Source organism: Hypomesus nipponensis, chromosome 2 (genome assembly GCF_054491055.1).
Source record: "Hypomesus nipponensis isolate SF chromosome 2, ASM5449105v1, whole genome shotgun sequence".
NCBI lineage: Eukaryota > Metazoa > Chordata > Actinopteri > Osmeriformes > Osmeridae > Hypomesus > Hypomesus nipponensis.
In genome coordinates, this window is record NC_140362.1 from 23,045,247 (window position 1) to 23,070,152 (window position 24,906).

At 46.0% G+C, this 24,906-nt stretch overlaps 1 protein-coding gene across 4 annotated transcripts; it reads right to left on the reverse strand.

Annotated features, from left to right (window-relative positions):
- Nucleotides 1-627: 627 nt before the first annotated feature.
- nr4a3 (nuclear receptor subfamily 4, group A, member 3) lies at nt 628-24,906 on the reverse strand. Of its 4 annotated transcripts, none has more exons than XM_084669124.1 (10): nt 24,619-24,906; nt 23,153-23,739; nt 21,537-21,707; nt 20,420-20,501; nt 16,541-17,370; nt 10,834-10,963; nt 9,783-9,946; nt 9,111-9,310; nt 3,749-3,927; nt 628-1,576 (listed from the first exon to the last, which is right to left on the reverse strand). In XM_084669124.1, the coding sequence occupies exons 2-10, from the start codon at nt 23,348-23,350 to the stop codon at nt 1,317-1,319; spliced, it is 2,214 nt and encodes a 737-aa protein (XP_084525250.1). In that variant the 5' UTR covers nt 23,351-23,739; nt 24,619-24,906; the 3' UTR covers nt 628-1,316. The 4 variants fall into 4 exon arrangements, with proteins under 4 accessions (XP_084525250.1, XP_084525249.1, XP_084525251.1 ...); XM_084669123.1 differs by having other exon boundaries at nt 23,153-24,254; XM_084669125.1 differs by having other exon boundaries at nt 23,153-23,241; nt 24,619-24,689.

Here is a 24,906-nt window from a genome sequence, read left to right on the forward strand (position 1 = left end):
CTACCTGCCTCCTCTTCCTCCTCTTCTTCCTCATGTTCCTCTCAGAGAACAGCAAATGTTTTAAAAGCAAAATTATGCTCACGTTCATTCCTCCATAGTTATACTCAAATCTTGATTAAAAAATGACTTAAAGACAAAAAACCCGACAGCAGGTTGAAGTCTGGTACGCCTGGGCAGACTGTCTCTCTGGACAGACTGTCTCTCTCTGGGCAGACTGTGTCTCTGTCTGGGCAGACTGTCTATCTCTGGGCAGACTGTGTCTCTCTGGGAAGACTGTCTATGTCTGGGCAGACTGTCTCTCTCTGAACAGACTGTGTCTCTGAACAGACTGTGTCTCTCTAGGCAGACTGTCTATCTCTGGGCAGACTGTGTCTCTGAACAGACTGTGTCTCTCTAGGCAGACTGTCTATCTCTGGGCAAACTGTGTCTCTGAACAGACTGTGTCTCTCTAGGCAGACTATCTCTCTGGGCAGACTGTGTCTCTCTGGGAAGACTGTCTCTCATGGGCAGACTGTCTTTCTCTGAGTTCCATTCTTATTAGTATTTACATAATTTAGAGTTTGAAATTAAACCTTTGTCCTTGTTTAATAAGACAGCACTTAAGAAATTGCACTTAGATACCAGAGCTTTAATCACTCCAACGTGTTTATTCTGTGATTTCATGTGTTCTGTAGAAGATTCCATCGTGTGTCTACGCTCACAAACACACATCGTGTACTGCTGTGTTTTTAACGTGTTCATGCTGAATGTGGCCATTTGCTGACAATACAATTTAATGAGAAAACATCCCCTTCCATCCTGTATACAGGAGAGCATGTAGGACCCAGCAGGGGGCTGTGCAGCAGTCTGGTCCAGCCCCCGCCGGCCCTCCTGATCCACAGAGCAGAGAAGCAGGCCAGCGCTCAGCCACACACTGGCTTCACAAACGCTGTCATCTTCCTCAAAGTGAAATGAGACTCAACACAGACGGAGGGAGGAGAGGGAGATTTTTTTGGTAACTTTTCAGTTTTATCTTTTTTTTCCTTCCTCAGATGTCCTCCCTCAAATAAAAAACAAAAATCAAAGGATGTAATAAAAAAAGAATTGGTAAAGCATTTTATTAAGTCTGTGTGAAAAGCAATCTGATAGGTTGTCCTTTTGAGTGAAAAGCATCTTTGATTGGTTGCCCTTTCGTGTGAAAGCGTTCCGTTTGGCTGTCCTGGCTCTGTGCAGATCAGAGGTTGTGAGTACCTTCAGTCTGGAGGCATCTGTGCGCTCCTGGCAACAAGGCTCAAACAGGACGTGTGCGTTTACAGGTGGTGGCAGAGCAGCCAGCGTCAGTAGGGCAAAGTGTCCAAGAACCTGTCAATAAGGGGAGGGGGCGGGACAAGATCCTCCAGCTTCAGGTAGAAGATGCGCTGGAGGCCCTGGGTCCTCTGGGAGCGAAGCTCCGCCTTCAAGCCCAGCACACGGCTGAGAGGGGGTGTGGCTTTAGATGAAGAGGAGGGGCCAAAGCCCAGATGGTCTCTAAGGCAACAGATCACCTTATTCTGCAGCTCCTCAACACGCTTGGAGTCCTTCAGACCAGGCACCTGCTCTGTAGAGAGAGAGAGAGGGAGAGGGAGATGAAGTAAAAATAGAGATGTCCACAAACGTGTTGGGATGTGTTGGGAAAAAAGACACAAGCAGACAGAGATACAAAAAACACACCGACAACCCAGCTAGCCCAGCTGAAATAGCATCTTATTTTATATTGAATTCCGTCTCATTAGTTTGTATGGCTTGTGTTCTGAACAGGCTTTAACCTCTCTTGCTCACTTCAGATCAATAAACACCTTAACCCAATAAGACCTATGTAGTCACACACCCACACACAGTCCTGCACACACACACACACACTCTCACACAGACATACACAAATAAACACAATCACATGCTCACATACAAAAACCACACACACAAACACAAATATTCAATCTCTTTTAAGAGGTTGACATAAACACAAGTACTCAACAATTAGCTGATTATTCTGGACTGTGAGCAGCCAATGAGATTAGACACACAAACATACACACTCAGCTGCCCATAGCAACCCTGTTGTCCCCCTCAGCAGACTATGGTGAGGGTCACTAATGTCACACTAACTCATTGTATTTAGTACAGGGTGTTCTGCCGTCACACGCACACAAGCACACACACACAAGCACACACACACACAAGCACATACACACACAAGCACACACACACACACACACAAGCACACACACACACAAGCACACACACACAAAAGGTGGCAGAGTGGTTAGGGAATTGGTCTAGTAATCCGAAGGTTGCTGGTTCAATTCACGGCAGCGCCAAATGACGTTGTGTCCTTGGGCAAGGCACTTCACTCTACTTGCCACGGGGAAATGTCCCTGTACTTACTGTAAGTCACTCTGGATAAGAGCATCTGCTAAATAACTAAATGTAAATGTAAAAACGACACACACGCAAACGCACCCATGCACACACCAAACGAGTGTGTATGAAAGACCGAGATGTGATAATGTGTGTGTTCTTTGCTCCTTATCCAGTAGGACTTTATTCTAATTTCATATTTTGAAGTTTTATTTCATTAGCGTGAAACAAACACGAGCTGTCATGGCAACCGAAGGTATTTCTGAGTGAGTGTGTGTGTGTGAGATGTGTGTGTGTGTGAGATGTGTGTGTGCGTGAGATGTGTGTGTGTGTGAGATGTGTGTGTTTGCATAGTGTGTTGGGATGTGTCCCCTGTGCACATGTATGTACTACAGGGGTTGAAACTCGGTTTGAGGCGTCTATTATCACCGAGCTTATTTATTGTTTGTTTATGTGACTCTTTTGTCTGTTCTATGTCTGGGGTGGCCATGTCTCTACATCCTCCCCTTTCACTTCAGATTTCACGCCTCTTATGCTCGCTCTCTTTCTCTCTCTCACGCCTCTCTATCCCTCCTCTCTCTGTGAGAGCGAGAGGTCCTGGGGAGGGATCGATGGCTGTCTTTCTGCAGAGGCCACTCTGGCACGGTCGATGGCTGTGTGGCTCTGGTGGTTCTACAGTGGCAGTTTGTGCTGTGCTGTGCCGAGGTGGCAGAATGCCACTGAGAACAGTGCCGACGCCATTCTGGAGCTGGTCTCGACGGTGGGCCGGTCGATCCGGCACGGAGTTAAGTGCTTCCCCAGGGAGGGTTGGAGGGAGTGGGGGTCAGGAGGGGGGAGGGGACTGGAGGAGAGGACGGGGGGAAGGAGGGAGGTGAGGTGTAGGCATGGGGAAGAGTGGATGGTTCATTTGATATTACCTAACCTCTGAGTCTGTGGTCAAAAAAGGGAAAATGGTCTCAATTGGTGAATGATATTAGATGATCTATTTCTGCTCTGCTCCTTTTTTTCACCAGCAAACACCTGTCAATCACTTAACAACCATGTGTTGCACACACAGACACACACACATGCTGTTCACACTTACTACAAACTGATTAAAAAGACAGGTGTTTAGCCTGTGCAGCAGATGTATTTGGATATCAGGTGTACCTACACGACAAAGGTGTGTGAGTGTGACCGTATGTGTGTGTAGGTGTGTGTGTGTTCAAGGACAACTGCAGGAGCAAAAGTGGACCCGGGATGGTCCAATTCCAAGCTAAGGAGCCTCAAACGGATAGTTTCACCATGTAATTCTCAGTTTATGACAGCACGGTGTGAATGTACAGGGAACCAAGTTGACTCCAGCTCCAGGGTGGTGTGTGGAGCTTCCTACCTGTAAGTAGCACCAGCGCCGCCAGGCAGGCAAAGACCGAGCCGTCTAGGTTGAGGCTCTGGAGGTGGGAGGACAAGTCTCTGATGGAGTCCAACCACTCTCCAAACCCACGAAGGCACTGGAACCTGTGCAGCACCAAGCCGTTACAGAACACCAACTTATCCTCCGTCAACATTGATCTGAGGGAGGGAGGGAGGAAATAAGAGAGGGAGACAAATGAGTTAAAAATCTAGATAGTAGATTAAATCTGGACATACCAGATAGATGGAATTGTTTCCGTTGTAACATCTGTGGATTCAAGTGAATTTCAGTGTGCTTCAAATTCAATCCACAATACAGAAGAGGAGGACAGGAAGAGGAAGACAGGAAGAGGAAGACAGGAACAGAAGGACAGTAAGAGGAAGTCAGGAAGAGGAGGACAGGAAGACAAGGACAGGAAGAGGAAGACAGGAAGAGGAGGACAGGAAGAGGAAGACAGGAAGGGGAAGACAGGAAGAGGAAGACAGGAAGAGGAAGACAGGAAGAGGAAGACAGGAAGGGGAAGACAGGAAGAGGAAGACAGGAAGGGGAAGACAGGAAGAGGAAGACAGGAAGAGGAAGACAGGAAGAGGAAGACAGGAAGGGGAAGACAGGAAGAGGAAGACAGGAAGAGGAAGACAGGAAGAGGAGGACAGGAAGAGGAAGACAGGAAGAGGAAAACAGGAAGAGGACGACAGGAAGAGGACGACAGGAAGAGAAGGACAGGAAGAGGAAGACAGGAAGAGGAAGACAGGAAGAAGAGGACAGGAAGAGAGGACAGGAAGAGGAGGACAGTATAAGTCCTGATGGAGGATGAATCTGGACTGAAACAGGCTCTATTATTGGTTCACAATGAGCAAGTAAACAATTAGTAAAATGAGAAACAGTGGCAGCACACACACACACACACACCCAGACACACACACGGACATACCCAGACACACATGCACACAACACATTAAACACACACTGCACATCAAACGCAGGCATGCAGCTTGCGTTTTCCAAATTATAGCATTTTAAAACATTCCTGTTTGGTTGTGGTGGTGTGGGGGAAGGTGAAGGGTTAGGGCACAGGGCCGGGGTGTGTGTTTGGCAGCTGCAGCAGTACAGCAGTGTGTGTTTGTGTGTGTGTGTGTGTGTGATTGAATGTAGGTCTCATCTAGATCCCACAGGAGTCAAGCTGTGTTGACGCCACAAAGTAAGAAAGCCCCTATCCTGTGAGGGCTCTTTACTGCTCCTAACCTCTGGGAGTTATTCAGAGTCAGTTCCAGAATCACAGATGGTTGCTGCTCTGCAATTGTGTGTTTCTTATGTGTGTGCATAGATGTGGGCATGTCTGTGTGTGTGCGTGTATGCGTAAATGTATGTGTTGGTGTAGTGTGTGTGTGGATTTGTGTGGATATGTTTGTGTTAATGCATATGTGTGTGTGTGAGTATGTGTGTGTGTTTAGGTGAGGCTTTAATGTGCCTGGGCTGTGGTTCACAGTGGAAACACAGACCCCTAATGAGGATATGAAAAAGCCTCTTAGATGAATTTAACTATCATTTACTCACGACACACAGCCATGGCTCTTCCCCACAGAGGGAGAGGAGAAGAGGGGGGGAGAAGGAGAGAGAGGGGGAGAAAGAGGGGAGAGAGAGCGAGACAAAGGGAAAAAGAAGGAAGGAGGGAGGGAGGGATGGATGCATGTTCTTTATTATTGACAGCCGAGCACTGCTTCCTTCATATAAAAAATCCTGCAGAAGGCTGATGGATCCACCACAGGAGAGAAGAGAGAGGAGAAGGGTAGGAGAGGAGAGGTGGAAGGCAGGAGAGGAGGGCAGGAGAGGAAGGCAGGAGAGGAGGGCAGGAGAGGAGGGCAGGAGAGAAGAGGAGGAAGGCAGGAGAGGAGGAGAGAAGGGCAGGAGAGGAGGAGAGGAGGAGGGGAGGAGGGGGGAGAAGAGGAGGGGGAGACATTCAAGAATAGAACAATGTGAGTGAGAGTGATGGAGTGAAAGTGGGGAAGCAAGAGAGAGAGAGAGGGAGAGAGAGAGAGAGAGAGAGAGAAAGAGAGAGAGGGGGGAAGAGGGGGAGCCTTAAATTACAGTCTGTACAAACATTTGCTCTCTGTTGGTTTAGCAGTTATGAGAGGGAGATGAAATACTGTGTGTCTAATTATCCTCATTACAGCTTAAGAGGGACTACAACCCTCTTAGCGCACACACACACACTTATACTTTAGTTTTTTATCAGAACAGGCTAGTTGAGGAAAGAGGGTGTCCCAGTGGCAGAAGGTTTTGAGGGGAGGAGAGGGGGAGCTAAGGGGGAGGAAAGGGATGGATGGAGGAGAAGGAGAAGGCACTAGAGAAAGATTGAGAGAGGAATGGGTCTCGAGAAGAAATGGCAGAATGGAAGGATGAAAGTGTGCTGGAGAAACAGCAACTCTGTAAACACCCGAGCACCAGCAGACATTACAAAGAGATGTACCATGACTTACTCACACACACACCCACACACACACTCATGCACACATGGATACACACACACTCAGGATGGACAGATGGAAACAAACATCACTCACTGCTGGATTTCTGCCACACATTTTGTTCTCCCTTGACTACACCGTCACCACGGTAATTGACCAATAACCACGGAAACCATTTAAAAACGGAACACAAACTGCAATGCCAGCCTTGACGGCCGAGGCAAATATGCTGCACTCTCTCTGAACACACACACACACATGCGTGCTGTCTCTCTCCCTCTCTCTCTCTGAACACACACACACATGCATACTGTCTCTCTCCCTCTCTCTCTCTGAACACACACACACACATGCGTGCAGTCTCTCTCCCTCTCTCTGAACACACACACACATGCAGGCTGTCTCCCTCTCTCCCTCTTTGTTACACAAACACTTTGTCATCAGCCCACACACACAATCACACACACACAAACGCACACACAATCTCACACACACACATTAACCTAAAAAATTCAGAGTTCAGCCGAGGGTCAAAACAAAGCCACAACTTCAGTCACTGTACTGGTGTGAGTGTGTGGGTGTATGTGGGTGTGTGTGTATGTGTGTGCATATGTTTGTGTGTAATGTGTGTGTGTGTGTATGAGTGTGTGGGTGTGTGTGCGTGTGCGTGTATGTGTGTGAGTGTGTATGTCAGTGTGTGTGTTTGTAGGAAGAGTCAGAAGGTAGAACACTGCTCTGAGAGCGTTGATGTGACTTATCCAGTGCTGTGGGAGTTTGGCTGATACTGAGGTGAGGGATTTGGTGGGTGTTTGCGTGCATGAGTGTGTGTGTGTGTTGGACAGAGGCCTCTGTGAGTCCCAAGCCTAGAGTGAGTCAGGAGCCCAGGCTGGTGCCCCCTGGTGGGGCTGAGTTGCCACCACCCACCCCTACCCACCCTGCACCTGCGCTCCAGGCTGGGCACCAGGGAACGTTGTTCCACACCACACTGTGTTTGTCTGCAAGTGTTTTTGTGTGTGTCTGCGTTGGTTCCCTAGACGATGGCTTGTAACCCCTCCTCTCCATCCCATAAATTTACCAAAGCACATGCCCTAGAGGGTCAGCCCGGTAACCCTTGGCAACCCGGCAGCCCAGACGGCTCTGGGGCTGCTGACAACAGCCCGGCAGGTATCCATCCCATCTCTCCACAGCTGCTCTCTTACTGTCTTTCATGTGTCTCTCTCTCGCTTTCACTCTCTCTTCTTTCTTTATCTTCTCTCTTTCTCTCTCTGGCTCTCCTTCTCGTACACACAAACACAAATGAAAATTGACACTGCCTATAAACAGACACAGAAGGGCTGAAGGGCTTGGTTCAGTTCCTACATCACATGATGATGATCTCTCTAGGATCACGACTCATCACACAGGATTCATTCATTATTTGATATTACAGTCACTTTTTCTTGCCGCATCATGCTTAAACCAACACACCTCTCAAACCCAAACACACACACATCCATCACTGTGCGTCACATAACGGACTAATAACAGAAAAGGGACGGATGTTTGTGGGTGTTGCCACTGTCGTGGTGTTGGACTCATAATTCATAATCCTGTTGATATGATGATTAGTCAGTTCACTCCTACTGCTCTGGGCGGACACTCATAAACACGCACACACTACCTCACTACCTCATTACCTCACTACCTCACTACCTCATTACCTCATTACCTCACTACCTCACTACCACACTACCTCACTACCTCTCTACCTCACTACCACACTACCTCATTACCTCACTACCTCACTACCTCACTACCTCACTACCACACTACCTCATTACCTCACTACCTCACTACCTCACTACCTCATTACCTCACTACCTCATTACCTCACTACCTCACTACCTCACTACCACACTACCTCATTACCACACTATCTCATTACCTCATTACCTCATTACCTCACTACCACACTACCTCACTACCTCACTACCTCACTACCTCACTACCACACTACCTCATTACCACACTATCTCATTACCTCATTACCTCACTACCACACTTCCTTACTACCTCGCTACCTCATTACCTCACTACCTCACTACCTCACTACCACACTACCTCACTACCTCATTACCTCACTACCTCACTACCTCATTACCACACTATCTCATTACCTCATTACCTCACAACCTCACTACCACACTACCTTACTACCTCGCAACCTCATTACCTCACTACCTCCCTACCTCACTACCTCCCTACCTCACTACCACACTACCTCACTACCTCACTACCTCACTACCACACTACCTCACTACCTCACTACCTCACTACCACACTACCTCACTACCTTACTACCTCACTACCTCACTACCACACTACTTCACTACCTCCCTACCACACTACCTCCCTACCTCACTACCACACTACCTCACTACCTCACTACCACACTACCTCCCTACCTCACTACCTCACTACCACACTACCTCCCTACCTCACTACCTCACTACCTTACTACCACACTACCTATCTACCTCCCTACCACACTACCTCACTACCACACTACCTCACTACCTTACTACCTTACTACCTCACTACCTCCCTACCTCACTACCTCACTACCTCACTACCTCACTACCTCCCTACCACACTACCTCCCTACCACACTACCTCACTACCTCACTACCTCACTACCTCACTACCACACTACCACACTACCTCAGCCCTGTAGCCCTGTAGCCCTGTAGACCAGTAGACCAGTAGACCTGTAGACCAGTAGACCTCTAGACCCTATGTTGACATGTTTGCACAGTGACATGGTGAAACTCACGGACATCACCACAGTGTTATGAACACATGTCAAGATCATCAGCACGTAGTTATGGCAACATCACCTGTGGGCCAATCGCAGCACGAACAACTCCAGGAAGGCGGAGTCAATGAGCAGGCTCTGGTCGTCGCGGTTGAGCTCGGAGAAGCCCGGAAGCCGGTCAGCCCAGCAACGTGTGGTATCCATGGAGGCAGTGAGAAGCCTATAGAACAGCTGGATGTGCTGGGCGTCCGACAAGGAGGAGGGAGGATCCGCCGCACTAAACTATGGGATATGGAGAAAGAGAGAGAGATAGAAAGAAAAAGAGACACAGATAGAAAAACAAAGAGAGAAAGAGAGAGGAGAGAGAGTTTTAACACACTTGTATTACTGGACACTACACTATGCTCCGTATCACATATATATAACCCTAACACTATGCTCCGTATCACATGGTCCAGATAGCACAACAATACATCAATAAAAAAACTAAACAGTAAAACACTGAAGACACAAACACGTCTAATGCATCCCCAAACAGGAGAGAAACAGAGAGAAACAGATAGGAAGAGAGATAGACAGAGAAAGAGAGAGAAGAGAAATAGGGAAAGAGAAAGGCAGGTAGAAAGAGAGAAAGACAGAAAGAGAGAGAGAGAGAGAGAGAGAGATATGTTTAGATAGACACTCCATCCTCTCCAGCTCCCTGGGTCTCAGAGCACCACGGTGGTGGACTTGTGAGTGGGAGGGTGAGTCGTACCTGGCTGTAGTCCAGCTCGCGGGGGGTGCAGTGGGAGTAGGCCCTGAGCAGGGCGGAGAGTAGGCTGAGGGGGGGGGACGGGGGGGACGACTCGGTCTGCAGGGGGCTCTTTGGTTTGGAGGGCAGGCGGCCGCGACGCCCCTTCAGGTTGTCAGTGCGCACCACTGAGAAGAGAGAGGAGAAAGATAGAGATCAGAATCCAACACCAGACAAGAGAGAGAGAGACAATGAAAATGAGAGAGGAACCCAGGGATAGAGACGGAGGGCAGGAGAGGAGTGAACAGTGAAACCACTAGAGTGATCCACTCTGAAGACAGATACTAAAGATCCACATCTCAGATCCACATCTCAGATCCACATCTCAGATCCACATCTCAGATCCACATCTCAGATCCACATCTCAGATCCACATCTCAGATCCACATCTCAGATCCCTGAGTTGTCTCTCTCTCTGTGACCAGCAGAGGGCAGTGGAGTGTGCAGTGAATCACTTAATGTGAGAGCAGAGAGTGAGAGAGGACATCAGTGTGTGACAGACAGAGACACGGTCATAGGACTGAATACACTAACTAAGTGAGTTGCAGTCTGTAACTGCTTCAGACAACTTGTCCCCCAGACACTGGTCCAGCACTGGTGAACTCCAGCACTGGTGAACTCCAGCACTGGTGAACTCCAGCACTGGTGAACTCCAGCACTGGTGAACTCCAGCACTGGTGGGTGTAGCACCAGACCCAGACCCAAGCCCGGTCCTAGACCAGCACACCCATCACCACCAGTAAACATTGGTGTTGGGGTGATGAATAAGGATCAGCTCCAGTGAGAATGAGATGAACTATCAGTGACTTTGTGGAGTGTTGTATTGGACCACCTGTGTGACTGTGCAATAGGCCAGGCCATTACCGGGCAATCAGACTCTGATTACAGATATACACAAAGCTGTCACCATGGATATCAGGGGGTCAGTCAAATTGACTTGATTAAGAGGGTGGGGGGTTGTACAGGATATAAGCTACACAAGTGAGTGATGGCGTGCTGGTGGATGTTAAGTTACCTTCCTTCACCATGCCAACGCTGAGGCACTTCTGGAAGCGACAGTACTGGCAGCGGTTACGTCTCCTCTTGTCCACCGGGCAGTTTTTACTGGCCAGACACACATACTTGGCATTCTTTTGCACAGTTCGCTGCGGGAGACACACAAATAACCGTATCAGCCGAGGCAACTGAACACACACCGGAGGAGAGACACAATCAGCCGCCAAAACACTTGATTTACTTAATCCAATTCGTGTTTTTTTCTCTCCAGCGAAGAAAGAAAGCGGAAACTCGCAGGTCAAATTTTAATTACGCTCTGAAAGGCGGCGGTGACATCAGTATAATTAGATAAAATTAATTTCCTAACATGCCTCGCCTGCAGGAGGGACAATTTTATTAGCGCCACCGCTGACAATGGGGCTGAGCGCCTGGCGTGCCGAGCCGGGTCCCGCGAGACAAGAGACAGCGGCCACAAAGCTGCATGATCAGATTGTTTGTGAAGCTCGCGGGTCAGCTCATGGCACCTCCGGGGCCTCGCGCATCGCGCCTCTCAATGGGCCCCGCGGGAACTGTTTTCTACTCGGCTGGCTCGCGCGATTATTACTGACCTTATTAAAATGAAATCAGAAACGGGCCGCGCTTGGCCGGGCGCGCTCCCCTTGTGAAGAAGACACAACAGAAGCCTGTATTGAGATGTCCGTGCGCTGTGCGCGCGCTGAAGACTGAGGCTCTGCACCTAACCGCTGACTGACACAGCTGAGCCGGACTACACATCAAATACACAAACCAGTTGCATATGCGGCCTGTAAAACTATTTAGGAATCACATTTGCTCCAACATCAAGACGTCCTGAGACTTATGAGCAGTTTAAGTCCATAAAAACGGTCAGTTCTGGGTGAACATTTGTTACTCATTGAACCACATGAATGCGCACCAGTGAACCGTTTTAGTGTGGGTGTGTGTGTAAGAGAGAGATTTTGAGAGAGAGAGAGAGAGAGAGAGAGAGAGAGAGAGAGAGAAAGGGGGAGTTAGGGAGTCTCGTTCGTTAACGCCTCTAAAACACATCAAAACAAATAAATCCAATTAGGAACCCCTCGCGCCACACATGCCTATTCCCCCGGGAGACCAATAACACACCAATTATTCCATATGCTCCGGCGTAAGGGCGGAACTGGCGCGTAATGGAGGCCAGCGCGGGATGAGAGAGGTTGCCATGGCACCCCTGATCGCCGTGACGGTCTCGCTCTCATCTCTTAAATTGTCAATGACCCATGTGCGCGGGGATAAGTTAGTAATGGTCATTAGCCAACTAAAGCTAACCTGGTTGTAGAGAATTGCATCCTTTAAGTTTAGCCTAAACTTAACACGCTGAGCGCAGCCGCACAATCCTGACGCAGTCCGTACGGACACGCAGCTATTCTTGCTTTGCTTCTATTACCTAAATCATCCTATTAGGGTTTTGTTTCGATAGAAAATTTGACAAAAATAATATCAATATTCGATGAAGATGCTTAAGATAGCATAAACCCCTGCAAAGACATAAGTCAATAAAAACAGATACATCGAAATATCATACATCCGTTATTGGTCCGTTATTGTGATAATTTGCACACATAATTTAAATTTCAAAATTCTCACACGTCTCCATTTCTACCAAGCACAGGTATGCTCATGAAAACTTGCAACGCCTTTTCAGAAAATCTTTACCCGTTTTAAAAACTGCCTCGACAGAACTCCCCCGTTGTTTACTGTGTTGCCTTAAGAGTTGCTGTAAAACTCAATACTGAACCATTTCTGAGGAATGTTGATTTTGTAGATTTCTCTCCCTGAAGGAGTGTGACCCTAAGCCTGATCTAGTCATGGCTGTATGTTTCCTAGAACCCCTTCATCTCTAATAAATGGATCCGATTCTGATGAACTGAGCTCTTATGAGTGTACGTTGTGTCCTGTTCCTCTGGCTGTGGCTGCGCGTGGACGTTGTCTGGGACCTGGAGAGAGAACAGTCTTGGGTGCAGCGTGACTGGCGTCAAAGCTCAGACGCCACGCATCACGGCTAATGCAGCCTAACTCACTCATCGCTGATGCTCATCAATAGACCAGAAGGCAGGAGGCATGTGCACACACACACGAACACACACACTGATAAGATGAGGAGGGCAGTGGAGGATCACGTGATCAGTCTGTTTATTGGGGCTTCAAGTTCCTGGTCTCAGAGGCAGTTTTTAAAAACAAAATGTTGATATATAATATCTGTTTGTTGAACTGCTAATGTGTGTTTGTGGGTGTGTGTGAGAGATAGAGTGAGAGGCAGAAAGAGCACATGAATCAATGTATCAAATGTAAAACAAACACATTAATTGCTGTGTCTCCTTCCTAAAATAACTCCATATCTGCAGATATACGGATTTAATAAAAATTCATTTCAAATTTCTGGGTAATTAGCACTAATTAATAAGCATAACAGAAATATGATTCTAAATGTGGTGACTAAGTTCAACCTCCAGACAAGGTTTTCAGAAGTGGAAATTGAATAAAGGCTGATTGTTCTGGCTGGGGTGGACGAGGACCAGGACCAGGACTAGGACTAGGACTAGGACTAGGACTAGGACTAGGACTAGGACTAGGACTAGGACCTGTAGCAGAACCAGGACTAGGACTAGGACTAGGACCTGTAGCAGAACCAGGACTAGGACTAGGACTAGGACTAGGCAGGGCTGACTGTGCTAGCTGGGTAAACAAGAATCTGGGAGAAAAGAGGTACAGAGAGTCTTTTTTTACACACACACACACACACACACACACACACACACACGCACACACGCACACACCATGGGTGTTCTCAAAGGTTGGGCTGAGGCTTGCTGAAGCAGATTCATGACATGTAACATGTGCTAATAGCCCAAGCTTAAATTGAAAGCCTTTGGGGACCCTCCTCCCCCACTTATCATGGCCTATCAGACAGCTCTCTCTCTCTCTCTCTCTCTCTCTCTCTCTCTCTCTCTCTCTCTCTCTCTCTCTCTCTCTCTCTCTCTCTCTCTCTCTCTCTGTCTCTCTCTCTCTCTCTCTCTGTCTCTCTCTCTCTCTCTCTCTCTCTCTCTCTCTCTCTCTCTCTCTCTCTCTCTCCAGGCAGTATGACTGTTACTGCACTGCTGTCCGTCTCTAATTAAAAGTGCTGGGGCAGATTAGCATTTATTTATTTATCTATTCATGATTCATTTAATTCTTTTTTAAATAATGTAGTTATCTTACAATGTATGGGGGTGGTGTTTGGGACAGTGAGATTGCTGTACAGGAACATGCTTCAGGGTTCACATGCCTGCATGTGTGTGTATATCTATATATGTGTGTGTGTGTTATTGGTTAGTTCCCTTCACCTCTCAATGACTGGTTGGAGTAATGCTTCCTTGGTTCTGTTGGTTTTACGTTCTCTCTATATCCAGCCTCTTGATGTCTTTCTTTCTCTCTCTCCCTCTTTCTCTCTCCTCTCTCTCTTTCTCTCTCTTCCTTTGTCTCTTTCCCTCACTATTTATGCTGGTACATTATGTGTAATTTATGGGGCCATTTAGGGTCCACTAACATAAGACTACGATATTGAACGTAGTTACTACAAAAACATTAACTCCTACTCCTCCTATTCTGATTTTGAAATAATGTTCCAGAACAACTAAAATTCATAGTGTCCATTAACATATCAATAGGAAACTCTACAGTACCTACCAGGTTCGTTGTGAGGAAAAAATATATATTTAACTGACAGCAAATTAATGCTTATTCAAGGGAAAATTACTTTAATTTGGCATTAGTGCAAATGTTTTCAAATTATATAACAATGGATCCATAATAACACTACTATGAAATCATACACTAGATTAGATATAATTAGTTCAAAATTTGATACAAAATGCAATGAACAGTACATAACACTTTCTGTGTTCTGGTTAAGACTTTGTAAATACCAGCATTCAAAGTTTCCTGACCGATTCAATGGTAAACAAGTAAATCCAAATAATGTTGTCCAAATGGTCTATGGCTGATTAAAATCTGGATGTGTATGAATGTTTTTGCATGTGTTCGTTTAATTGTGTGTGTGTGTCTATACGTGTATATGTTCATGTGCATTGGAGTGTGAGAGAGTCTGTTTATGTGTGTGTGTGTGTGTGTGTGTGTAGCAGACATTAGTGATCTCTGACAGGCTGTGTGCTGACTTGTGTAGCTAACACACAGCCTGAAGCTTGCTGCCACCAGACGCTGTTTCATTAATTACTAAATAAAAACAAATTGTGAAACTAATTGAAAAGAGGGATAATTCATTTCCACCTACCAGAGGCGTTATTCAATTATCTCTGTGTTTGCACTCTTCGTCCTTCTTTTACTCTCTCTCTCTCTCTCTCTCTCTCTCTCTCTCTCTCTCTCTCTCTCTCTCTCTCTCTCCCTCTCTCTCAATCTATTTCTCTCTCTTTCTTTTTCTCTCTCTCTCTCTCTCTCTCTCTCTCTCTCTCTCTCTCTCTCTCTCTCTCTCACAAACACTTTTACTGCATTCGTTCACTAAGTTTCTCCTAACTTCTCTCCTAACTCTCTATAACATATAAAGTCTTAAAAATCCATTGTTTTTTGTGACATGTTTCAGTGAGCACCAAATCAGAAGTCTGCAAATTATTCAAAAAATATAAACAAATCTATAATAATACTGAGTGAAATCACTGTAAACCTTTTGCACTTAAGTGTTTGAAAAAATATTAGTACACTTTGAAAATGCCTCAGACTAAAATCAGACTAACAGTATCATCCTTAAATGGTTCCTTGTGTAAGTATGTGTGTGTACGTATGTGTGTGTATATGTGTGTGTACGTATGTGTCTATATATATGTGTGTATGTATCTGTGTGTATATGTGTGTGTACGTACGTATGTGTGAGTGGGATGCGTAATATAGGATGTGAGAGAACAGTCATCCAAGTAATTTAATGTTTGATGAGAAGAAATGACTCACGTCAACCAAAATATTGACAGGCTATTAGAGTCAATATTCTAATGTTGTTTTGCGATCTCTCTCTGACGAAGTATGCATGTGTGTGTGTGTGTGTGTGCGTGTGTGTGCGTGTGTGTGCGTGTGCGTGTGTGTGTGTCTTGCCAACCAAATCCTTGGTTGTCTCTGGGAGGACACATATTTTTAACAAACCCTGCAGTCATGCAACACACACACATACACACACACTCTGCTGTGCTGGTCGCTGTGGGAGACGACCCTCACAGGCACCTTGTGCCTTGGTAACGCCTCTGGGACGATTTAGAGAGCACTCAGTGAAGACAGAGAAAGAGAGAGAGAGAGCAAGAGATACAGAGAGAAAAAGAGAGCGAGAGAAAGAAAGTGAAAAGGCAGACAAAGACACAGAATGAGACTGAAAGAGAGACAGAGAAAAGGAATCCCTACCACCCTGCAGAACACACGTGAGTGTAGGACAGCAGCTCAGAGAGAACTCCAGCTTTCAAAGAGGAGTTGAGCTGAACAATGGCACTAAGGCCAGCCATAGGACCTGAGCTGGCCTCATGAAGTACCAACTGAGGTAATGGTGAGGAAAGGAGGGAGAGAGGAGAGAGAGAGAGGAGAGAGAGGGGGGGGGGGTGGGGGGAAGGAAGGAAGGAAGGGAAAGAGGAGACCGAGTGAGAGATCAGAGAGGAGAGAGTGGCACAGAGAGGGCGAGTTGCCAGGTGGCCAGGTGACTTTACCTTGAAGAAGCCTTTGCAGCCCTCACAGGTACGAACCCCGTAGTGCTGGCAGGCAGCGTTGTCTCCACACACAGCACAGGTGCCCTCCCCCGGGGGGCCCCGTGGGGGGGGCGAGGGCAGGCTGTCCCCCAGCAGGGTGGCACAAGGACCCAGAGCCAGTGAGCGGAAGGCCAGGCTGCTGCCCCCGGCCCCGCGGTGCAGCTGGTACATGTGTTGCTCCAGAGGCGGACCATGGGGGTGGGGAGCTGAGGAGGATGAGGAGGAGGAAGAGGAGGAGGAGCGTGCAAGCCCACCCCCCAGCCCCTCGTACCCCCCTACGGTGCCCCCGCTGTGGGGGGGCGAGTGCTGATAGAAGTGGGAGAAGCGGGGGGACTTGAGGGGACCAGAGCCCAGGGATTCCAGGTGGGGGTGGCTGGATGGGCCCAGGGAGTGGTCCTCCCAGAGGAAGGAGGTACCTGGCTGGGGGGGCAGAGAGGGAGTGGTGGGGGTGGAAGGGGGGGACTGTTTAAAGTACATGGAAGAGGAGGACATGGCCTCCAGAGTGGGGGCTGAGGGGTAGCTATCCTCCTCCTTCTTGATGGTGGGTCTGTGGGAGGGCGTCTGATACAGGCAGGACGACTTGGGCTCGTAGCTGCCCTCCACAAACACGTTGAAGCTGGGCAGGGATGTGGTCGCTGCAGCTGAGATGTCCCCCCCGCCCAGGTCCAGCTTGGTGTAGTCTGGGGTCATGAGGTCAGAGCTGTAGCTGTCGCCCGGGTAACCGAAGGACTGGCCAGAGTAGGCAGAGCCGGGAGGGGCGGGCCCATACTGAGCCTGCACACAGGGCATGTCTATGGAGAGGGGGGAGGGAGAGAGAGAGAGAGAGAGAGAGAGAGAGAGAGAGAGAGAGAGAGAGAGAGAGAGAGAGAGAGAGAGAGAGAGAGAGAGAGAGAGAGAGAGAAAGAGAGTAAAATGGTCAAAAAAAATTTTTTTACATTTGATTAATTGTTAGACAAACAAGCACATTGTTGGTAAGTTGTTAGTATCAAGCTCCAACACTTTTAGCCAATTATGATTGTGAGGATGAAAGGCAGATGAGAGGCAGAAACCACCCTAACCACAGGTGTAGGGTCAGACAACACCACTCAATAACCCATAAATAAGCACAACTAGACATAACCCCACAACTCCAGCCATAACCATAGAACACATTCAGTATGAGGTGACCCCTGGACCAGGAGGTGCAGGAGGGTTCAACATAACGGAGTGCTTCAATCAAACACATCTATGATAGGACATATGTCAGGTTATAAACCATTTATAAATTGTCAGCTGGTGTACATGGTGACCTGCAGTGCTGAGGAAACCTGGCTTGTGTTCAGTCACATGTGAAGGGAGGGTTTGGAGCATATGAAGGGAGGGTTTGGAACATTTACTTGTTGATTTACAGTTGATGTTTGCTTATTTGTCCCTGAAGCTCAAACTTAATCTTCAAATCATTTGACAAAATGGCCACACACACAGTGAATATTTAGACAGAGATTCCACCCGATTAAACAACAAATTAAACAATTACTGTTTGTTTAACAATTAAATGATTTACTGTGACAATACTACAGTAATAAGGACTATACTGTACTTCTTAGTTGTGTAAGTGTGGCCATGTGGCTGTGTGTGTGTGTGTGCGTGCGTGATTCCTATTTCTGATGCAGTTGAAGAGAGGCAGATAGACTGACTCCCGCCTGATGTTGGACCCTTAACAAACACAGACACACACACACAGTTACACACAGACACTCACGCACGCAAACACTCATGACACACACACACACAAGCACACAGACACTGCAAATGCTATCAAGGGACTTTTTTACAGCATGGCTGCAGTGACATATACTAAATTCAATTAAATGACTGATTGGCGGGAGATTTTTTTTTATTGTAGTAGTTTAATAGAGTGAATGTGTTTTTTAAATTCTATCAGAAATCTTCAGAAATGTAAGCCACATCCAACAGCAGGAGCAGCAGGAGCGTTACATAACAAACACACACCTGTATGGCAACTGAAGTGGTTTGCTGTTTTACCTATTTGAATGTGTGCGTGCGTGCGTGTATGTGTAATCAGTCGTGAGTGCCACGGCACCTAGGGTTTGCGATGTTTGCTCATCGCCCTCAAGCAGGGAACTGTCAACAGAGCGCGGCTCCCGTTGACGCTCAGCGTGCGTTGTCGTAATCGCCCTCATTCCCCACGCGTCATATAAATGTAGACTAATATGGGCCATATCACTGCCGTTCACCGAGTCGGCTTCCTCTCCGAAAAACACACAAACCCACATAGCTCACGCACAGGCGGCATCAGCTGGAGTTCGCGTTTCTGTAAGAAGTCCATGGTCAATAATAAACATAATACTACAAAGCAAGTGTACACATTAAATACTATAGTTAGGCCTACTTCCTAATAGCAAAAGTATTTGTTTTACAGGCCTTGTTATTAAATATGCGTGCTTACTTTCTCAAATCAATTTAATCCATAAAAATTGTGCACATGCATGTCTTGGGCACAGAAAATATATAATTATCCCATGATAAAGACTGAGTAAGGGGAGTGAGGCGTTCATTAAAAGTAGTTCCAAAGACAATCAAATCATATCTGATGACTATGTCTACCTAAGGACAAAGTCTCTACAGTTATTCAAAGACTCGGAGAAAGATCTTTATCAAGGACACTAATCTACATGTCACGGTGATTTGCCAAGTGCGCCCCGTGCTGACCGGACACGGGGTCAAGCGACAGTTAAGTAAAAAAATATCAGGAAATGGGTCGCGCGCGTTCTACTCATTCACCGAATCTGGAACTCTGGTGGGCGAGTAAAGCCAGACGCGCTTTAACGTCATCACCTCGGTTTTATAACGTCATCACCTGGGTTTTATTTCTATGACGGCCTTGCGAATGACCAGGCAGCTCTTCTACCACCTACGCGGAAAGACACATGCACGCGCGTCACATGACGTCATTTCGCCACTTCAGAGGCATCCGAGCAGCACACAGACAGAAAGTTGAGTGTGATGCACGTGGGCTGCAGAGCAGCACACAGACAGAGTGTCAGAAAAGCCCAAGACAGAAAGGTGAGCGTGATGAACGTGGGCTGTAGAGCAGCAGTTCATTGGCTAACAACACTGAACCTCACTTGTCATACTTCTCTCTCTTTAAATTGCTTCCAACCATGATTTTAAAAACCTGTTATTTAATGACACTCATTCATCCTGAGTCATAACCAAAGTGTGAAGGAACTTCATCTCAGTGTGTGATTAACAAGGTGTGTTTACGTGCGTTTTAACACAAGTGTGTGTGTGTGTTTGTATTGACCTCACCTGGGTATAGTATTTGACTGAAAGATAGATACTGTGATAATGTAAACCCAATCTGGCTGATATATTTACCCGAACAGTCCTCCTTTGACGTAGGTCAGCTTGAACTGTAAGTGTACATACAAACATACACGTTCATGTCTGATGAAGCTGAACTCTGCCATTCTGTGTACATGCACACAGACACCTGTCGAGAGAGCAGGGCTTTCTCTAGCAAAGACAGGTAGGTTCTATTGACCATCCAGCAGCACACCAGTGAAGACTAAGTGTTCATGCTGTATCTGTAAATGTATGGAAGTGTATGTGTGTGTGTACGTGTGTGCGTGGGTGTGTACTGTGTTTGGGTGTGTCTGTAAGTGTGTGTGTGTGCGCGCGTGCACGCGTGCGTGTACGTGTGTGTCTGTGTCTGTGTGTGTGTGTATGTGTGTGTGTGTATGTGTGTGAAAGAGAGTGAGAATTGTTGGGAGGACAGGGGACAGCAAGCAGAATCAGACAGGACTGGTGGACAGACAGGAAGGGGCAGTTTCTAACCTCGAGATGAACATTTCAACTGGACAAACTGCAGCTGTTCCAATAACTGAGCGCGTTTGTTCATTGTCAGAATGCCATAGATCTAGCAAACAAAACATGATGTGCAGACATAAGAACAAACATTCTGCTAATCAAGCTCTTATCAATAAATAGTAAATAATTTATTTTTTATTCAATGGACTACAACATCAAAATAATATGGTATGTTAAATTCAACCTTTTTGTCTCTCTCTAATACACACATACACATAAAGTGCAGTGACAAAGGGAGAATCATTCAATCTTTGACTGTGGCTTTTGGACAATGTGCCATTTAACACACCATATGATGGTTTCAAGAGAAGGGTTAGAGATACAAAATGCAGGTGAACGCATATATCGGCCTATATATAAATGTATATAATATATTTAATATAACTGTGGTCACGTCTCACCGCAAATTAGAGACTGCCACGTGTCCATACACCACATTTAACCTCTTTGAAAATCGGAGAAAAACAACCACATGCTTCATTTGGGTAATTTATTTTTGTCTCAATGGTTTGAAGACATTTAATCTCATTGCGTAATTTGGCGGATCGATATCTAGGCTACAGATTGCATTTATTTGATTTCTTGTCCTGCTTTTGTAGGCTACTTAATGTGACTTTTATCTATGTCGGTTAACAGATGCCACATCTAGATGGACATTTAAACTCGCTACTACAGTCCTATATCTAGATGGACATTTAAACTCGCTACTACAGGCCTATATCTAGATGGACATTTAAACTCGCTACTACAGGCCTATATCTAGATGAACATTTAAACTCGCTACTACAGGCCTATATCTAGATGGACATGACTCGCTACTACAGGCCTATCGGCGCCTGTTGACAGAAACACAGACACACACGAGCACACATACATTTGATTTTATATTTAAAATCAAAGACAAAAATATTTGTTTGTTAAGTTTATCGTATTTAAGAAATATAGTATATAATGGTGATATGAAAATTTATTTATAGTCTGCAGGATAAAAAAAAGTCTGTATAAGGAGGGCGCGAGCTTAAGCACCAAGAGCACCAAGAGACTGATATTAGAAGAGGAGATGGGCTGCGGGACTCGAGCATACCTGGTGAGAAAGCTTCGCGCTGAATGATGCTGGGTATCCGGTGATGGGGGCTTGCACGGCTATGGCGTGGACAGCGCTCCTGTAGAGAGCAGGTCTCAGCTGGATCGATGGAGGAACTGTCCGGTCGCTGGGGCTCTGAGCTCGGCAGCGCGTGCTCTTCCGAACCACGGTCTAGAGAAAAGACAAACGGGTCACGAACATCAAACCACAGGCACGCGGAGTCCCGGAATGACTCAGACGGAAACAAAGTGGAGGATTGTAAACAAACCTAAAAGATTATAGATAGATTATACCACCAGTTTACACTATCTATACCACAAGTTTACACGATCAAACTTATTTTAATAAAGAGATATTGCACAGAGGAGAGGCGTTGTAATTAATCCGAGGATAAAACGTGTATGTTTTCAGTTTCTGTAACAGAAAATGAAAGGAAAAAATAGTTAAACTGACTAAAATATAGCAGCACATGTAGCAAATGCCCCACGCCGACCTTTTTAACGGCACTAACCTACAATAATAATGCACAATTCTACATTAAATTCAAACAGGCTACATAAGCCGTCACCATAAGATTACATAAAAAAACATGGAATTAAATACTCTAGGCTATTGAGTGGAAATCTATTGCTATACCGTTACAGCGTTGTCATGCACAACAAAATAGGCTTAATATAATTTTGACTTTTGGAAAGGCACTCTTTGGGGAACGATTGACAACCAAACGAATCAATTCGATTATTGAGCAATCATTTTGTGGTCATAAATAAATATTCAGAAACATTTAAAATGTTCTTGATTTAACCTTGTGGTATTTTATGATCAGGCCTCAGAGTCCGGTACTGAATATCCAGAATGACACCCATCTGATTTCCCAAAGCACCATAAAGCCGCAAAGCACAGTTCGGGTCTCGCGCACCTCGCTGCTGTGGAGCGCACGAGGGAATTTCAAAGCTCCGAGCGCCCCCTTTCTGCTGCTCATGACCCCGAAAGACAATACGGGATCTCTGTCTCCCTGCCCTCCCCACGTCTCTATTGCTTACCTCTACCATCACCAGGATTCTCTTCTCTAGAACCCTGTTTCACCCCAGATGAAATCATTCGCCTGACTCTGTCCCCAACTTGTCTTGGACGGTAGATGTTTTCAAATCCGAATTTAAGACACAATTACTACAATTGATAGGCTACTTCTGCCAACTGCTTTCAGACTGCCACCGGAAGATCAGAGTAAAACTAAATAACAACTAGTCATCTGACTTCATGTTTGAAGACGTTTACTTTGAAAATCAATTATTGCCTGACTTGAACTTAGCGTCTTCTCTCTTGATTCACTCGTCTTTGACAGCAAGCGCATCAAGTAGAGGAAATGTCGATTATACATTTGCCTTGGAGCTCATTCTTAATATGTTCCGTTTTTTTCTTGGCTATTTCGACGTTGTCCAGGACCTACATAGCATGCACTGAAGGTTACCCGATGTGTCTGTTTATAGTGCCATATTATATAACCCGTTTATGTTCATGTCAAAACACAGGGGTCCAGGGTCTACTCTTTATTTCTCTGTATCCGTCTCTTTCCTGCCGACCGGTGGGTGCCGGTACATTGGGGTCTTGCTCACCGGTAACCTAGAGAACGGTGAGGGAGCTCTAAAGCACGCGCCCTGGAGCGCCGGTAGCCCCCCGCGCCAATAAGCCAGACAGTGCGAGGCTTCCAGCAAACATAAAAAGAAAAGAAGAGAGATAAAAAGAGCGAGAGAAATATATAAGTACAGTAAATTAGCCATGAGAGCGAGACTGTCAGGAGTAAGAACTGTCATCACACACGCAAACACACACACACACACACACACACACACACACACACAGAAAGAGACAGAACCGAGAAAGAGAGAGAGAATGAGAAACGATCAGTCTTTAAAACTTGTAATTTAATCTGACTCAGTCCTAGGTAGGCCTGTATGTTGGACTAGCCAAGGCATGTTTGGGCTGATAAAATACACCCTTTAAGACAATTTGCACAAAACTTAACCTCGGGCAAGTTGAGTGCTAAACAGTTGGGTCTGGTTTTAGTGAAAAACTGATTTATTTTTCAGCAGACTGGGAAGTCCAGTTGTTAGTCCTTGTGGGTTTGCCAGGATGACAGCTGACATTTACGGTTGGTCTCGGGACATGCATCTTGCCCTCCATTGATCGATACATGTGTGGCCTGTTTATAAAACAATGACCAACGTTTTTACTATCACAACGCGTGCCCAAATATTACCTGAAAAGATGCAGGTTGTGGTAGATATATTAAAACAAATACTCCTGGAAAAATATCTACATGTTTGTGGTATTAAACTCTTAGGATAACATCTAAAAGTTAAAACTAATAGAGGGTCAATAGAGGGTAGTCTCAACATTACAATTCAACAAGCATTTCAGACAATGTTTTGTTTCTTTTTGTGTCAGGCTACATCAATGTACTTCTCTCTCTCTCTCTCTCTCTCTCTCTCTCACACACACACACACACACACACACACACACACACACACACACACACACACACACACACACACACACACACACACACACGCACACACACACGCACACACATTATTCAATTCATTTAAATGATATAAAACCTTTGCTAAGAAAACGCCTGCAGAAAAAGTAACATCCCAAAAAGCTTCTCTGTTCTCAGTCGCGGGCTTGGAGGATTTCTCGCTGTTCTGGCCCCTCTTCATTGTATGGGTGAAACGTATAACATTACCATGACAACCAGAAAGAATATGACACCTTTCCTTGGGCAAATTAAATTCAAATTCGGCTCCATCTACCCCCGGAGACACTAAAGCCACACACAGACCAGTCTACACCGACACACTCTCTCTTGAGCCGGGCTCGCAGAAGCAACAGGTCACCATGCACGAGGAAGTTAAGAACAACGATTTAAACAAACAAACAAACAAACAACAATTCAAAAGACTTAAGGTCACATTCACAAACAGATCACAATTATTGACGTTTTTCTGTGGGCATAATGTTCTCCTTAGAGTATAAAAGAAAACCCATTCATTCTCAGAAGCAAAGGCTGCTACTTACTTGTTTGCTGTAGCGGTTCCGTCTTTACATATGATATTAACCTCGCATATAAAGTCACATGTGAATGGTCCCAGTATTGTTATCAAAAAGGACTAATATAAAACATATCACTTATTATAATAACAAAGGAGTATGCCGCGGAAGGAAACTATGTTGTTTTCTTTTTCTTTTAAGTAGGCTAATCTAAAGTTGAGTAGAATAAAGTCCTGTGTGCTAGAATTGTGTTCCGTCCGTCCGTGACTGTGTCAGTAATGATGCTTGTCTAAGTTGTAACGCGGGTTTGTTTAT